This window comes from Astatotilapia calliptera, chromosome 14 (genome assembly GCF_900246225.1).
Source record: "Astatotilapia calliptera chromosome 14, fAstCal1.2, whole genome shotgun sequence".
Classification (NCBI taxonomy): domain Eukaryota; kingdom Metazoa; phylum Chordata; class Actinopteri; order Cichliformes; family Cichlidae; genus Astatotilapia; species Astatotilapia calliptera.
The window spans coordinates 30,814,785-30,830,306 of record NC_039315.1 but is presented as its reverse complement, the minus strand read 5'-3'; the positions used below and the strand labels follow the sequence as shown (position 1 = coordinate 30,830,306).

General features: G+C 40.6%; 2 protein-coding genes across 2 annotated transcripts; one reads left to right on the top strand and one right to left on the bottom strand.

The window, feature by feature from the left end:
• The first annotated feature begins 1,431 nt into the window (after nt 1-1,431).
• On the top strand, nt 1,432-6,920 carry itm2ca (integral membrane protein 2Ca). The gene is made up of 6 exons (XM_026193406.1): nt 1,432-1,711; nt 3,370-3,513; nt 3,727-3,915; nt 4,953-5,063; nt 5,545-5,695; nt 5,858-6,920. Exons 1-6 carry the CDS (start codon nt 1,619-1,621, stop codon nt 5,947-5,949), a joined length of 780 nt encoding a protein of 259 aa, XP_026049191.1. The 5' UTR covers nt 1,432-1,618; the 3' UTR covers nt 5,950-6,920.
• A 1,057-nt stretch (nt 6,921-7,977) lies between these two features.
• Nucleotides 7,978-10,950, bottom strand: LOC113036360 (lysophosphatidic acid receptor 6-like). The gene is made up of 2 exons (XM_026192677.1): nt 10,263-10,950; nt 7,978-8,884 (listed from the first exon to the last, which is right to left on the bottom strand). Exons 1-2 carry the CDS (start codon nt 10,887-10,889, stop codon nt 8,681-8,683), a joined length of 831 nt encoding a protein of 276 aa, XP_026048462.1. The 5' UTR covers nt 10,890-10,950; the 3' UTR covers nt 7,978-8,680.
• Between the last annotated feature and the right edge of the window lie 4,572 nt (nt 10,951-15,522).

Genomic DNA, 15,522 nt, shown 5'->3' with positions numbered 1-15,522 from the left:
TGAACCTATGGAAACTGCCAAAGATAAAATGGCGACAGACACAAAATAGTATTTCTGAAACACCAAGGTGATTCCTAAGGAGCTGTTAGCTCAAAACGTATAATATCCCAGCATGGTGTGAAGGGTGTCCTTATTAAATAAGGAAGCTAGAAAAGTGGAGGATGAAAGAAGTTTCAGGCCTTAACGCTACAACAGATAAACGGTGTCTGAATCCATGTTTATGGAGGACTTCAGGCGAGAGGTAGAACAGTGAATGTAGTGTCGTCTGTAAAACACAGTGGAGGGTCTGTCATGGTTTGTGATTTTACCAAAATTGATGGAATTACGAACACACAACTGTCAGATTTTGATCCACTGTGAAAGATCATCTAGAAAGCATCTGATTGGCAGTAATTTCATTTTTCTGCCAGTGCAGTAAACCCATATCTAGAGAGTGTTCCACTGTGTGTTTTTCTACAAGTCACGGATTGGTGTCCCTAGAACCCGGACCTCAACATTACGAAAGCAGTGTGGGGTCATCTTAACAGAGAACAGACCAAAAGGCAGAAACATGCAAAGAAGCGTTTTGAATGTCCTTCAAGGAGTTTGGAGAACTATTCCTGAAGAAACAGAACCCTGGTTTCTCGCTATATTAAGGCAGGACCTATACCACACCACGTAGCAATATTCCAGTGTAGAAATACTGTTGTTGGAAAACTGACCTATCACTACTTAAGTATCAAAAGTTAAGTGTCAAACCATAAAGTGCTCTTCAAGATCATGTATGTGCATGAAATCAGAGCCAGTCTGAGAAAAAGTTTGAGACGCTGAGAAATGAACACATTAAGCTGTGTGTGAATGCAGACCGATGACCGTTTCATACAGTCACTGATGAAGACAACCAGATCAGGGTCAGAAGTGTGAGAAAAGGCTAATAATTACTCACTACATCATCTTGTGGTACAAAGTGGTAGTACAGCGGCCACTCCATACTTCTTTAACACAGTGCATACATAGCACGGTTACCACTCTGCCTCACAGAAAGAAGGTCGTGGTTTTGAATCCACCATCTGGCCTTTCTATGTGGAGTTTGCATGTTCTCCCCGTGTCTGCGTGGGTTATCGCTGGGTACTCTGGCTTGATCCCGCAGTCTAAAGACATGCAATTAGTGGGGTTAGGTTAATTATGGATAGATGGATATTTTGCACACAGACTTTAGCCGTTTCTTCATATTCTGTTGATAGGTTTAGTTAATTTTAAAAGATTTTAATAATTTCAAGCAGAAATTTAAGCTGAGGGTAGATAAGTTTGAATATATCAGCATATATTATTATAAAATATCATTATAGCTACAGCCTTAGTTTTATGTGGAAACTGTTTGTCTCGTTAATAAAGCTGTTCCTCTGAACAGTAGACAGTAAAGCGGCAGATTGGTCCTTTAAAGGACGATTAAAAAAAGCACACTTCCGGTGGGCAGAGACAAAAACAGAGAGGCACCCCGGTGGTGACAGCAGAAAAGAGGGCGAGAGTAAGGGATCTGTCTGAGAAAGGTGGCCAGCTATCGTCAACACAGCCCGAGAGTGAAGTCACCTGCAGCGGATAGACAGGCGAGCAGTGACCGCCCCACTACCCCGGAGCCATGGTGAAGATCAGTTTCCAGGCTGTCTCGGGACAGAAAGTGGAAAAAGAGAGCGATGGCGACAAGACCGAGATCCTCATTCCTCATCCGATGGTGAGCAAAAGAGTCGCCTGTTCACATTTAACCCATTATAATCGAGCATGATATCAACTCTTGTGTGTAGATGGTCTTTATGTAACGCGATGCCTGCTGTGTGTCCAGCAGGCTCACCTGCCTGCTTGGTCCGCAGGGCAGCCTGCACCTGCTCGGTCATGAGCAGCAGCAGGGGGATTTTTTTTTTCCCCTTTTTTTGACAGCATCTATCGACATTTGGTTGGGAACAAAAACATGTCATTGCTGTGACGCTTTCCTGTGCGCCAGCGCGCTTTGTGCACGTTTGATGCAAGTTATTCCAATGTGCAAAAAGCACAGCAAAAAGCCACAATGTACCAATTTAAAGGCTTTGTACTTGGTTTATCTGTCGATTTCCCCTGCAGTGCTGATGTATTCAGCAAAAACAAAACCCCCAAGCTTTCAAAAAAGGGTAGGGGGGGGGTAAAAAAAAAAAAAAGGGGGGGGGGGGTAGAATGCAAGAAATGCAGAGCTTTGGGATGACAAAATGGCAGATGGGTTGCCGAGGCTTGCAGCGCATGCAGGATTATTTGTCACAGCTCTAAAGGGAGGCAGAGCTGCGGAGTCCTGAAGTTTGCTGTGCTGCGGAATCCCCCTGCATCACTCTTATTAAAAAATACATGGCTGAGCAGCAGAGACGACAAACACCGACAGAATACAGAGGAGGCGTCCGGCATTGCATAGGAAGTGAATATCGCAGGAGTGCAGAGCTGCGGCCCCTGAGTGACTTGCGCTCCTCCAAATGTACTGAACAGGAGACAGACAGACAGACAGACAAGGCCTCATGGTGTGACACGCACTCAGCTGCTGCCACGATCCCATCTCAGTGGGACGGAGGAACACAAAGAACTTGCAAAAGTCTGCCTTCACACATACACTGCTGTCTCCTTGTCCTTGTGCACCCTCCAAATGCTCCCTCCAAAGAACAAAGGCTTGAAGAATCAAATTCAGCTCAAATAGCAAAAGCGGTGTCCTGAAATTAGGCACTCGGGCCATACCACGCAATGTTGGTGGGGTGAGGGGGGTGGTTGGTGAAAGCTTTCAAGCATTTTGAAGTCATCTCCCTTTAAAATAATAATAATAATAGGAACACACGCAAACACAGTTGCCATCATTTTTCTTTGAGGTATCCTCAAAGAGTCTTTTTTTTCACATGCACACAGTTGTTATTTTTCCCTTCATAGCTCCAGCTAAGAATAGCAGCCCTTTGTTTCCTTACAGTCTGCTTTTCACAAGATAATTTCTCCTGCTGTAGTTACTCTGCAGCACATCTACAGTAATTCGCTGAGCCAGTTCTCAGATAGTAGCCACTCGCTGTGTGTGTGCGCGTTTCCTTTTACAACAATAATGACTAACTGTGTGTAGTGCCACCCTCCAAACACTGGCTGGGTGCGTGGCATCAGCAGATGGGCTGCGAGACTGGAGGCGTCTGGGAAGATTACTCACTATCTAAGTCAAGTTTTCATTACCCGCCGTCTCCGTCAGCCGTTCCTCCTGTCCGAGATCCGTGCTGCTAATTCCTGCAGTTAAATTCAGATTTCTTTTCAGCCACCCGTCACGCGATCGAATCGAAGCTGGCTAGAAATGCTGCTCTGTGCACTTCTCGAAGTTTTAATGTATGCATTTGTGGTGTCCTCCAGGATGAGGAGGAGCTGGTCCTACCCCTGCGGCCCAAGAAGTCTCCTCTCAATGGCCTGTGCTGCCTGACGTTTGGTCTGGTGGTCTTCATGGCTGGTCTGGTTTTAGCCTCCATCTTTGTCTACCGCTACTACTTCATACCTCATGTAAGACTCGATTATGCTCTGCAGTGTGCCATATGTGTGCCCTTGTTGGCCTTGCAATGAAACACTGCACTAAAAAATGGGGGGGAAAATGTTCTTCTTTTTAAAAACAATAAATAATTGTAATCACTGCCATCTGAGACGGATAATGTTGCTGCAGTCGTGTTTCTTGGCTGCTGTGTTGCATTAAAAGCTGATCTGTGTGCATGTGTGTAGATCCCAGAGGAGAACTTGTTTCACTGCAGGGTGCTGTATGAAGACTCTGTGTACGCTCCGCTGCGTGGCCGTCAGGAGTTGGAGGAGAATGTTGGCATCTACCTGGCCGACAACTACGAGAAGATCACTGTGCCCGTGCCTCACTTTGGAGGAAGTGACCCTGCTGATATAATCCATGATTTCCACAGAGTGAGGACAAATATACACATGTTACATATAGGTCTGATATTCTACCCCTTAAAGACACATTAACGCCACACTCGCATGTCTCCAGAATGTCTATTTCAAGTTTCAGCCTCAAATACAACACACATAGATGCAGTTCTGAGCCAAAATGTGGGTTGTAACATTTTTTCAGTATGATAACTTCTTTTTTTTTCTTCTTCTAGTAAATGTGAACATGGAGTTTGTCTGAGTTCATGAAAATCTGCAGTCCAGGAGTATAGAACAGCTAGAGTTTTTCCACACAGCTCATAGGCTGCTTTAAAAACAAGACTTCATATTCGTTGTCTTTGTCAGCTGACAAGAATTGGGGGAAAATATGAACATGAGGCAGATTTCATTGCTCATTCGGCTGCATCAGAGGGAGTGAGTGCAGAGCATCGGAAAGAAGCATACAGCTAGCAGAAAGTGGACTCTAACTATACTGTATACTCATTGCTCATTTGGCCAAAGTGCAAAGCTGTCGTCTAATGCTAACTAGCTTTGTTAGCAAAGTGCATCCATAGACGACATGGGTTTATTGCACTGCAGACACAGACACCTGCTACTTGGTGCTGAGAAAATAAGTAAATAAATGATGTAGCCCCATGCACTTATACAGTGAGCCTGATAATCATTCATATTTAAGGCTTTTTACAATTTTTTTTTTTTTTATATATTATTATTATTATTTTTTTTTTTTTTACAAAACACAAAACTGTGTTGTAAACAAGTGGCCTTTTGAGGAACTGCGGTCTTCACCGATTCCACGTTGGCTTTATCTTTCAACCAAAAAAGTTGCAAAATATACAGAAAAGCTAACATTACTGACTTACTTTAAATATCAAAGTTCAGTCAGTGAAATACTGACCTGCTTTTGTTTTTAAATGAGAATGAGAGTTTAATTTTATTGTTAAAGCACCAAATGAAATTCTAGTCAGCTAAAGGTGCTTTACATTGTAAGCTAAAGACGCTACAGTAATGGAGAACTGGTCATAATTAGATTGCTTTGTTGTTGTTTCCAGGGACTGACTGCATATCATGACATTGCTCTGGACAAGTGCTACGTTATCGAGCTCAACACCACCATTGTGATGCCTCCGCGCAACCTCTGGGAGCTGCTTATCAATGTCAAGGTAACACAGCCAATCTTAGGCGACATCTCCAGCTGTTACCAAATGCTGGAAGCTAACATATTTAGCAGTGTAAGAAATGAATAAGAAGAAAACCACCCCACTTCTTTTCTTCCTTTATTTGTAATATCGTTGGTGTACTCTGTGATGTATTGATACACTGCTTATTATGTGGACACACTAACAACTAGCATGGCTTAGTAAGTCTGTCGAAGCTTCCCAAGCTTTTTAATTTAAAGAAAAAAAAATTTAACCTTCTTTGCTGATGTTCGAAGGAGTTGATACTTTTGGCAAAGTTAAAATTAATTTGAGTTAATACACCATTTTGGTATTGTTTAACTGGAAATATTCCTCTGCTACAATTTGCCAGCATTAAAAGTCACTCGGGAAAATTTCCACAGATGTCAGTCCCCTCAAGAATTAGTATTGCAGCATCATCAGCCCCTTTGTGTTCCCACCGAGCTTGTTACTGTGTCTCTTGCAGAAGGGCACATACTTGCCTCAGACCTACATCATCCATGAAGAGATGGTGGTGACCGGCAAAGTGCACAACATGCGTCAGCTGGGACCTTTCATCTATCGCCTGTGCAACGGGAAGGACACGTACCGCCTGAACCGCCGCGTCACCCGCAGGCGTACGTTGGGGTTAATGTGGCCATTAAAAAGAGCTGATACATGCCTGTGTTTTTGTTTTCTTTTGGGGGATTAAGAGGTTTATCGTTTAAGCTGTGATTGTATCTGAAGTTCAGCGACTCGGCTGATCGCCTCTCTGTGTCTCACCCCATTTTCCCTCATAGGCATCAACAAGCGTGACACGAAGGACTGCCACCACATCCGCCACTTTGAGAATACATTTGTGGTGGAGACGGTTATCTGCGATGAAGCGTAAACGCGACTGTCATCTGTGAGATTCCCGCCCACACAAAGGCACATCACCAGTCATGTCTCCAGCCACTGTAGCAACCTCCTGTGGATCTGATCATGTCTGAGTTGCACTTTACTTGTTTTTGTTTTGTTTTTAATTTTATTTCAGTACCTCCCCTTTATTCTGTTTCGAATTAGGTAATATTTACCCTAAAGTGTGATGCAATACTAAGCTGCTGGTTATGTCACAGGATTTTCCATGTAGCAAAGGCCTTAAGCCAAAAATAATGATTTCAAGACATCTCCTCTTTGGGGATTTGTATGATGGTTACCGTTGCCGGGGGAGACGACTTTCTCCCCATGTTGTTTTGTTGTGCTCCCCTTGAGGTTACGTTGTTTTCCTTAGTTATCTACACAAAGCATGAGGTATTGCCTTCCTGAGCAAACATGGATTCATTTATTTATATTTTCTCATGTTCAGTGTAATGTAACTGTTGATGACTAGTAGCTTGCTTGCATCTTTAGCCTCTTGCTTACCTGTTGCTTCTGCCTTCATCCTGTTAAAAAGCACTATCGCACAGTAGACTTTAGACCAGGCTGCATTGGGCATTACACTTACTATTTTTCTTCTTTGGGAATAATATTCTGCCCCTGAAACACAGACCCATATTTCTTTTTGACCTCTAATTTGTCACACTTTTTCTTCTCTCTCTCCCCCCCCCCCCCCCCCCCCCCGTCCCCACTACTTTTCTGAATCGTTTTAGACTAACCTTTGTTTTCCCTTGCATGTGTTTATGTATAAGAGAAACAGCACTCTTAGAATGTTTTGTAAAACCACGTTTAAAGCCTTAGTCCAGAGTCAGAGACTGGACTAAAGTCAAAACAAGTGAAAGGGAGCGTATTATATGTTAGATGAACAAAACCAACTGTGATCTGTATATTTTGTCTGCCAATGAAATCTGTCTGTGAATAAAGTAGTAAAAAAAAAATGACTGAGTTGAGGCATATGTTACTTTATTTCAAACGTTACTAGGCTTCAGTCAGTATCTTATGAATGTAAAAAGACTAAGGGGGTTTTGTTGTCACCATACGGGTGGGTGGGCAAGCAATGTTGACACCCAAATTTGTGAATACGATGACTCAAGAATATAGTAAAATCCTCGTGTGAACCTGCAGCTCTGCCAGCAACTACATTTCCAGTCACCATTAATCAAAAACATAAAATCTCCCTAGATTTTCTAAAGAAATCTCTTAAAGTAAAAGAGGTGACTTTGATGTGTTGGTTATTTGTTTTGCATAATGAAATCGCTCTTAACTGCTATTTGTATTTGACATATGCGCCTTATAGTTGCTTTTTACATCTTCCAGTCTTTGTCAGTGATTTGAACTACATGCTGTGTGAAACTTGTAGTAGGTTAATGTAGGGTAATATTAGAAGAAATGATGACTGTATTACACAGATGGGATAAAACATGGACGTAGCCACTGTGATTCAACCACTGCTTTTGGTCTCAGGATTATCTTTTCTGTTTATATTGGAAGTAGAGCTTGTACATTGTTATCTGATGACATGATGGCATCAGATAACCTTTAATGAATTCTGTCTTTAATGACTTTAAAAAAGCCTCAAGTACTGACTGCAGACATTTGACTTTTTGGGGGATTTTCTCCAATCCACACAGGGTCAAAGCTATACGTAAACGCTCATACAGGCTCTATTAATGTCCTTAGCAAGTTGCACTTTGGCAAGATCCTTTTGGTAGCCATGAAAAAGCTTCTATTGTAATTCTGGCAGATTGATGGAGTTCATTTTAACCATAGTCCACAAATTTTCTATAGTGCTGGTAATTCCAGAACCTTAATGATAGACTGCTTTATCGATTAACCAGTTTTAATGTGTCTTTGAGATCATTGTCCAACTGGAACACCCAACTGTGTCCAAGTTTCAAACAGCTAGGTGTTGATTTGAGGTGAAGCTGAAGAATCTGAATGTCATTCATGGCTGTGTGGCAGGCAGACTAGGACCCAAATGCAGGACTCTGAGTCGAGGATATGACTTGAAAAAAAAGCAACTTTAATGCTGTGACTTAAAAGTTTCAAAAATGGTATAAAAAAATACAAGACATCAGGTAAAAAGCTAAACTTGGAAACTCAGAACCGGGAGACCTGAAAACACACAACAAAAAACAAGAGACGAGAGACTGAGACAAGGACACAAAAGCTTGACATTAGGACGGGGATAAACATGGAAACACACGACAGACTGGAGAGAAAAAACACACAACAGAAAGCAGCAGGAGATGCTGAAGACAGAACAGACATGAGAGCAGGCAAAAACTAAAAAATAGAAATATTAAACACAGATGCACTAGGAAATACAAAACTACAGACTAACTAATACAGGACAAGAAGATGAAAATCTGTTCAATCCAAAAGAAAGATTCACAAAACCATCATAAACTCACAAACTGTGTCAAAGACATAGGATCATGACATTTGTTCTTCATTACTCCATGCACAACAGAAGTGCTGCCACCACCATGCTTGATGTCTGATACAGTGTTCTTAGGTTTGAAAGCCTCAGGTTTAAACATACCTAAACAAGCATACCTCTTGCCATTGTGGCCAAATAACTCAATCATTGTTTCTTTGACTGGTAAAACTCCAGAAGTCATTTGTCCTGTTCGTGTGGGCAGGTGTAAATTTCAGCTTGAAAGTGTTGATTTTGTAGCAGGGTTTTTTTTTCTGAAACCTTCTCAGTTCACCATGAAGTAAAACTCACTGGACATTGGCCCTAGTATTACAGCACTTTCCTGTTCATGCCACAGTTGAACTTTTGTGGTTTCTGGGTTGTTCCTCAACATCGAAACCAATTTCATCCCAGCAGAATGTAACGGTTTGGGCCTTCTTCCAAGACTTGGCAAAGTGGTGACACGTCCAGATAACTTGGTCCTTATATCCTGGCAAGTAGAAACTACCAGTTGTAGTCAATTATGATCACTAGGTCTTGGCAAATGATGACTATATTGAATATGACACAATCAACTTTCGTGTACAATAGTAAACATTAACAACAGTAAAATGTAATGGCCAGTCTGGGAAATTCAACCAATCTTCAGTGTCTAATAGCATTTTCAGTGATAACCTTTGGATAATTTTAAATCTGCAGATGAGATAATCAGTCGTCTTACAGTCTGTTGTAGGCTTACACCAACACCCTTCCATCTGGTGGGACTTAATTAGGCCTTGAGCCGTTGGCTCCACTACTGAGGCACTCGCAAAAAAAAACAAAGGCCTGAGTCTTATGAAAGGACTTAAAATATACAGAAGAGATGGGCTTAAACAGTGCTGTATGTAATGTTTTCAAAAATATTTACAAAATATTGTGATTAGTCAATTTTAAACCAGCTTTTCTGCTGAATGTTTAATTATTCTTAATCTATCCTCAACATTATTCATTCATGTGGTACTTTACATGCGTACACACACCCATCTGTCAGAGTTATTCTTATGTATATGCTGTTTTATTTGCCAAAAGAGAAATGAGGAGATTGATATTACTCTTATACGTCTTGATTAAATATTAGGCCAAAGCAACAACGATATGAGAAAAGGTTGTTTGTTTCATGTCCCTGACAGTATGTAGTTCCACACACGTGACTTCTGGAAGACTCTGTTTTTTCTGGGGGGAGGGGACATCTTCTCATGTCAGAGTGTTAAATCTGACAAACTTATTACATGATACTGATCAGGATATTGACTTCATGTAAACTGAAGACAAGTAAGGACGCAGTTTTGCAAACACAAAAAAGTGTTGCAGGTGACTTTTTTCACAGTTTCTAGTAAGTCAGCCACCGATCTGTGGTTGAGGCTTTCATGTTGGAGCGAAAATGGAACATGAAACCACTAGGCCAAGCCTCTTTCACTCCTTCACTTTCTGGGCTTGACACAAATGTTACTGAAGAAATGAACATTGATGGTTAACTGCTGAAAACTGTGCATGTGGTTGAACTACTTAAGAATCTTGTGCACAAACGAGCTACTTTGTAAAAAACAAAAACAAAAAACAGGCATGTATCATGGGACATCTGATAGCAACTCTAGCAGGTCACTAATCTATAGTTCTCTTCCCGTGTCCTCTTTTTTCTTCCAGAAGGAGTCAAAAGAAAAATAATACATCAGTGGATCCAGACAGCAGCTCAAAACAATCAGACATGCCAGTGGAGTTATGCTGGTTTTGCTTTTTGTAAGTATGTGTAGTGGCATGGGCAGAAAACATGTGCAGAATATAAGCAAGTTGATGGCAAAAATCAGCATTACGTTCACCTTGTTTCTGACCTTTGCAGAGTCACTGAGATGTTTGTGTAGAGTCCAAGAAACCATAACGGTGCACACAATGTTGACTGCTAGCATTGTGACCAGTAACACAATCTGAAGGTAAATAATTGCTGATCGTGTTACACTTTTATATTCATGAAGTTCAAAACAAATGTGATCTGTGTGGTTCTGTAAGTGTTCTAAAAATCCTTTGGCCTCTGGGATATTTACCACCAGCAAAACCCCCCAGACCAGCGCTGCTCCTTTCCAGGCATTGCACGAGGTCCGAAGATGGCGAGACCTCAGAGGATAAACCACAGCCAGCAGTCGGTCCACACTTATGAAGGTGATGAAGGAGGCGCTGGAGCGAATGTTGTTGCGAAAGATTATTACGCTGAAGAGGCATGTGATAATTCCCAGCGGGGTGCCTGTTGCATGATGGTAGATCCTCATGGGCAAAGAGAAGATGGCTAGCAGGTCTGAGAGTGCCAGGTTCACCATGAAGACAGCGTTGGGTGATTTGAGGCTGTGGCGGCGAAGAAGAATCCACAGTGAGACTGCATTCAGTGGCAGACCTATCACCATAATGCAGCCAAAGATCCCAGCATAAACCCGGTCATCTTCTGTGGAGCTGTTTGATGTGTTCATGATGAGAAAAGAAATGTCTGAATGTCCTTTTTAAAGAACTGAAGCAGAGTGGCAAAGGTTCCTCTTTGTGTGGTTTTTGTTTGTGAGTGAGGCGTGACTAGTTTGTGACTGTGACTAGTCACACTACAGGAAACTCAAGCTCATCTCATCTCATCTCATCTCACCTCATAAGCTCTGCCTCTATATTTGTGCTTTGAAGATAGGATCTCTGATTATGATTCCTGTAATACACATTTTTAATACGCTCTGACTGTAATGAGTTTATTTTTAGATTCTTGATTCTTTCCTTTGCAATATGGTTTAGTCTTGAGTTTAGTTCTTTTAATGTCTCTGAGTTTATTTATTTGGGGGATGGTTTTTTTTGTAATATAAACTTTACTTCTATAAAGTATTTTCCCAGGTCAGGTTTGTGTCAGCCAAAATACAAAATAAACGTCTTGTTTTCTTTTACCAATTTCTCCTGTGTGGTCTTCATTCTGGTCCTCACTGATTGGTCTCACACAATCTGCAGCCTCAGATCATGATGGTTTAGAAATATTGGAAATGACAGTATTATTTTTGAGTCTTTAATCTAGGCTATTGCAACCACTGTGCCTCCACTGCAGGCAGGACCATGATAGAATTCACACATGAACGGCTTCCAAACTGAAGTTCACTAATCTGCAGTCAGCTTGCCTTATTTCCTTCCCTCACTTTTTTTTTTAACTTTCAAGAACATTGAAAATAAAACAAATAAAAAATAATAGTCAATTAAATTTTTAGAGTTTTGTTATTTTAAGTATTGTGTAATTTAGGGATTTTCCCCATCTTATACTTAAATCAGACATTTTTCGTCAATGTTCAGCTGTACACATACAGGTCCTTCTCAAAAAATCAGCATATTGTGATAAAGTTCATTATTTTCGGTAATGTACTGATAAACATTAGACTTTCATATATTTTAGATTCATTACACACAACTGAAGTAGTTCAAGCCTTTCATTGTTTTAATATTGATGATTTTGGCATACAGCTCATGAAAACCCAAATTTCCTATCTCAAAAAATTAGCATATCATGAAAAGGTTCTCTAAACGAGCTATTAACCTAATCATCTGAATCAACGAATTAACTCTAAACACCTGCAAAAGATTCCTGAGGCTTTTAAAAACTCCCAGCCTGGTTCATTACTCAAAACCGCAATCATGGGTAAGACTGCCGACCTGACTGCTGTCCAGAAGGCCATCATTGACACCCTCAAGCAGGAGGGTAAGACACAGAAAGAAATTTCTGAACGAATAGGCTGTTCCCAGAGTGCTGTATCAAGGCACCTCAGTGGGAAGTCTGTGGGAAGGAAAAAGTGTGGCAGAAAACGCTGCACAATGAGAAGAGGTGACCGGACCCTGAGGAAGATTGTGGAGAAGAACCGATTCCAGATCTTGGGGGACCTATTCATGATTCCATCTGCTGAAAAGCTTTATGGAGATGAAGATTACATTTTTCAGCACGACCTGGCGCCTGCTCACAGTGCCAAAACCACTGGTAAATGGTTTACTGACCATGGTATTACTGTGCTCAATTGGCCTGCCAACTCTCCTGACCTGAACCCCATAGAGAATCTGTGGGATATTGTGAAGAGAAAGTTGAGAGACGCAAGACCCAACACTCTGGATGAGCTTAAGGCCGCTATCGAAGCATCCTGGGCCTCCATAACACCTCAGCAGTGCCACAGGCTGATTGCCTCCATGCCACGCTGCATTGAAGCAGTCATTTCTGAGAAAGGATTCCCGACCAAGTATTGAGTGCATAACTGAACATGATTATTTGAAGGTTGACTTTTTTTGTAGTAAAAACACTTTTCTTTTATTGGTCAGAATTTTTGTGAGATAGGAATTTTGGGTTTTCATGAGCTGTTTGCCAAAATCATCAATATTAAAACAATAAAAGGTTTGAACTACTTCAGTTGTGTGTAATGAATCTAAAATATATGAAAGTCTAATGTTTATCAGTACATTACAGAAAAAAAATGCACTTCATCACAATATGCTGATTTTTTAAGAAGGACCTGTAAAACTGAGATATGATCGGTCTAAAAAAAGAAAAAAAAAAACAAAGCGTAATTTTACATGAAATAAATAAAAAGTATGAAACATTACAGGGCCTAGGCTTATGTGAATTTACATTGATGGATGCCAGATGGTTTGTTTTCAGTTACCTTTAATACGTTTGTAAGTTTTGAAGAGAGATGATCCGTTTGAATAAACAGGTAAAGACATGTTATTACAGTAGATAACCTGTGCTAAAACTAAACAGAAGAACAGGAAACAATTTCTTAAATGTGGCAGCGTGATGATAAATGATTAGACTGGACACAGTGAATGTTCCTCGTTTGGAGTCTTTTTCTGGAAAACATTTAAATATGTGGCGCTTGTGCGCCATCATCACATATGGTGATGATAAATAAAAGTGGCAACAGGTGCACTGGAGAGCCACAGTATCCACAGACCATTTCTCCACTTTCCCTCCTGACTGATTTTCCTTTTGTTTGGTTTTTAGCTACTGTTCTTGTCACTGCTGGTAGCCCAGATGCTTACAGCCAATTCTGGTTGCACAGGTAGTCCAACTCCTCCAGGATGGCACATCCATGCAAGAAAGTTTGCTGTGTCTCCGAGCTCAGTCTTGAGTATATGGAGGAGATACCAGGAGATGGGAGGTTGCACAAAGAGAGTTGGACAGGGCCATAGAAAGGCCTCACCCTAAAGGGCAAGATCTGTGTCTGCTCATTTCTACTAGGAGGAGCTGCCAGACTCCCACAGAATGACCTCCAGCAGGCTATTCCTGTGCATGTTAGTTATCAAACTGTCAGGAAAAGGTTTTGTGAAGGTGGCACAAGGTTCCAACATCCTTTAGTGGGCCCCGTGCTCACAGTCCAGTACCATGTATCTGCATCTTCATCTGCAGCTATGTCAGCTGAGTTAAACCTTCTTCTACTGACCACTCTGTGCATGGTCACATCACAGAAAACTGCATAATGCACGATCTATAGCAAACACCAGTCAAACATTGGTGAACTTTACTGGTATTTCTGGAAGTTTTATGAATCTTCAGCTTTAACTGTAGAAAAAGAATTCTTCATCCTTTTATAATCTTTTCCTCCAGGAAACACCGCATCAGCTACAGGACAGTTAAGTAATGTACATTTTGCTGTTACACAAAAGAAAACAAACAAAACAAAAAAGCATCTGTGTAAACAACAAATATTTGTTTTATTTAAAATCTTTATACACTTTGACATATATTAGCCCAACATTACTGCGACATACACAAGCTAACATTTGTTTAACAATACCAATAGAAACGTATCTACAGGAGATTTAACCTAATTAAATGAAATCAATTTCACTGCACATGGATGAAACAAATCAAAGCAAAATCAAAGAATCAAAACAAAACAAGCGGGAGAAAAGGCAGCAAGTAAGGGAAATTCATTCTTCACAAATTTCTTTCAAAAGAAAGGCGAGCACAGCATAACTAACATGCTAAGATTGATTTAGCTGTCAGCAGTTGTAACAGGCAGTGGGAGAGTTTTATATGTGACACTATATCTATCACAATTAGACAGCACAAATTACCACAATGAAACACATGGGCTTAATTTTAGAAAGAGCCATACAGAGCAAAGCAGCAGCAGCTCCCTCTCTAAATGATGTGCCATAAGGTGGGCTGATATAGTGGCAACTAAAATCTCCATCCATTCACCTCTATTTATCCAATTCAGGGTTGAAGGGGTGCTGGAGCCTATTCGAGCTACCATAGGGTGACAGGCAGGATATACCTTGGACAGGTCGCTAGTATGTCACAGGGCTGCCACTAAAATTCATTTTGAGCAATCACTTGTATCGACAGAAGTTTCAAATGAAACCTTAGCAACCCTAATATCAAGCAGAATTTAACATTATTGTATATTGGACTAAATCAGCCATAAGGTTAGAGAGGCTTTTTTGTAGAAGCAAGTGTGTTTCAGGCAGATGAAAAACAGCCCCAAATGAAAAGCTCTTGAACTCATAAACAATTCACAAAAAAACATAGAAAACATACCAAGTGTTTAAACTGAGAAAATGTACCTTTTAAAGACAAATATTAGCCCATTTTAAATTTGATGGCAGCAACTGATCTAAAAAAAAGACTCTTCTACTATGAAGCCACACTGCTGTAATAGAGCCAGTATGTTATTGGGGCTTTGTCCCTTGCGCACAGAGATTCCTCCACATTCTCATAATGCATTGATGGTGTTATGTATTGTAGATTATGAGATATTCAAGCCTTTACAATTTTACATTGAGGGATGTTATTCTGATTTTTTTTCACAATTTAAAGACGCAGTTTTTATAGGTTGATGAAACTCTTCCTTTCTAAGATGCTCTTTTTATACCACATTACTGACCTGTCTTTCATGCAACTGAAAAATGTACAAGGAGACAACTTATCACAAAAACAAAGCAGCTAGTCTGACTAAAAAGACGAAAAAACACGATTTTTCTTCTGTTTTTCTTATCTGTTTGTTAAAAGGTGGTTTGTTTCATGTCCTGACAGTATTTAGTTCAACAAGCGGTGACTTCCAGAAGCTTTTTTTTAAAAAAAGTCTCTAACTGATT

Excerpts from the sequence above, each read along its gene's own strand:
- itm2ca (XM_026193406.1), top strand. The coding sequence starts at position 1,619 with ATGGTGAAGATCAGTTTCCAGGCTGTCTCGGGACAGAAAGTGGAAAAA. Across the intron at positions 1,712-3,369 it reads TCCTCATTCCTCATCCGATG|GATGAGGAGGAGCTGGTCCT; the intron begins GTGAGCAAAAGA and ends GGTGTCCTCCAG. Across the intron at positions 5,064-5,544 it reads AGCTGCTTATCAATGTCAAG|AAGGGCACATACTTGCCTCA; the intron begins GTAACACAGCCA and ends TGTCTCTTGCAG.
- LOC113036360 (XM_026192677.1), bottom strand. The coding sequence starts at position 10,889 with ATGAACACATCAAACAGCTCCACAGAAGATGACCGGGTTTATGCTGGG. Across the intron at positions 8,885-10,262 it reads ATCTCAGTGACTCTGCAAAG|GATATAAGGACCAAGTTATC; the intron begins GTCAGAAACAAG and ends TCTACTTGCCAG.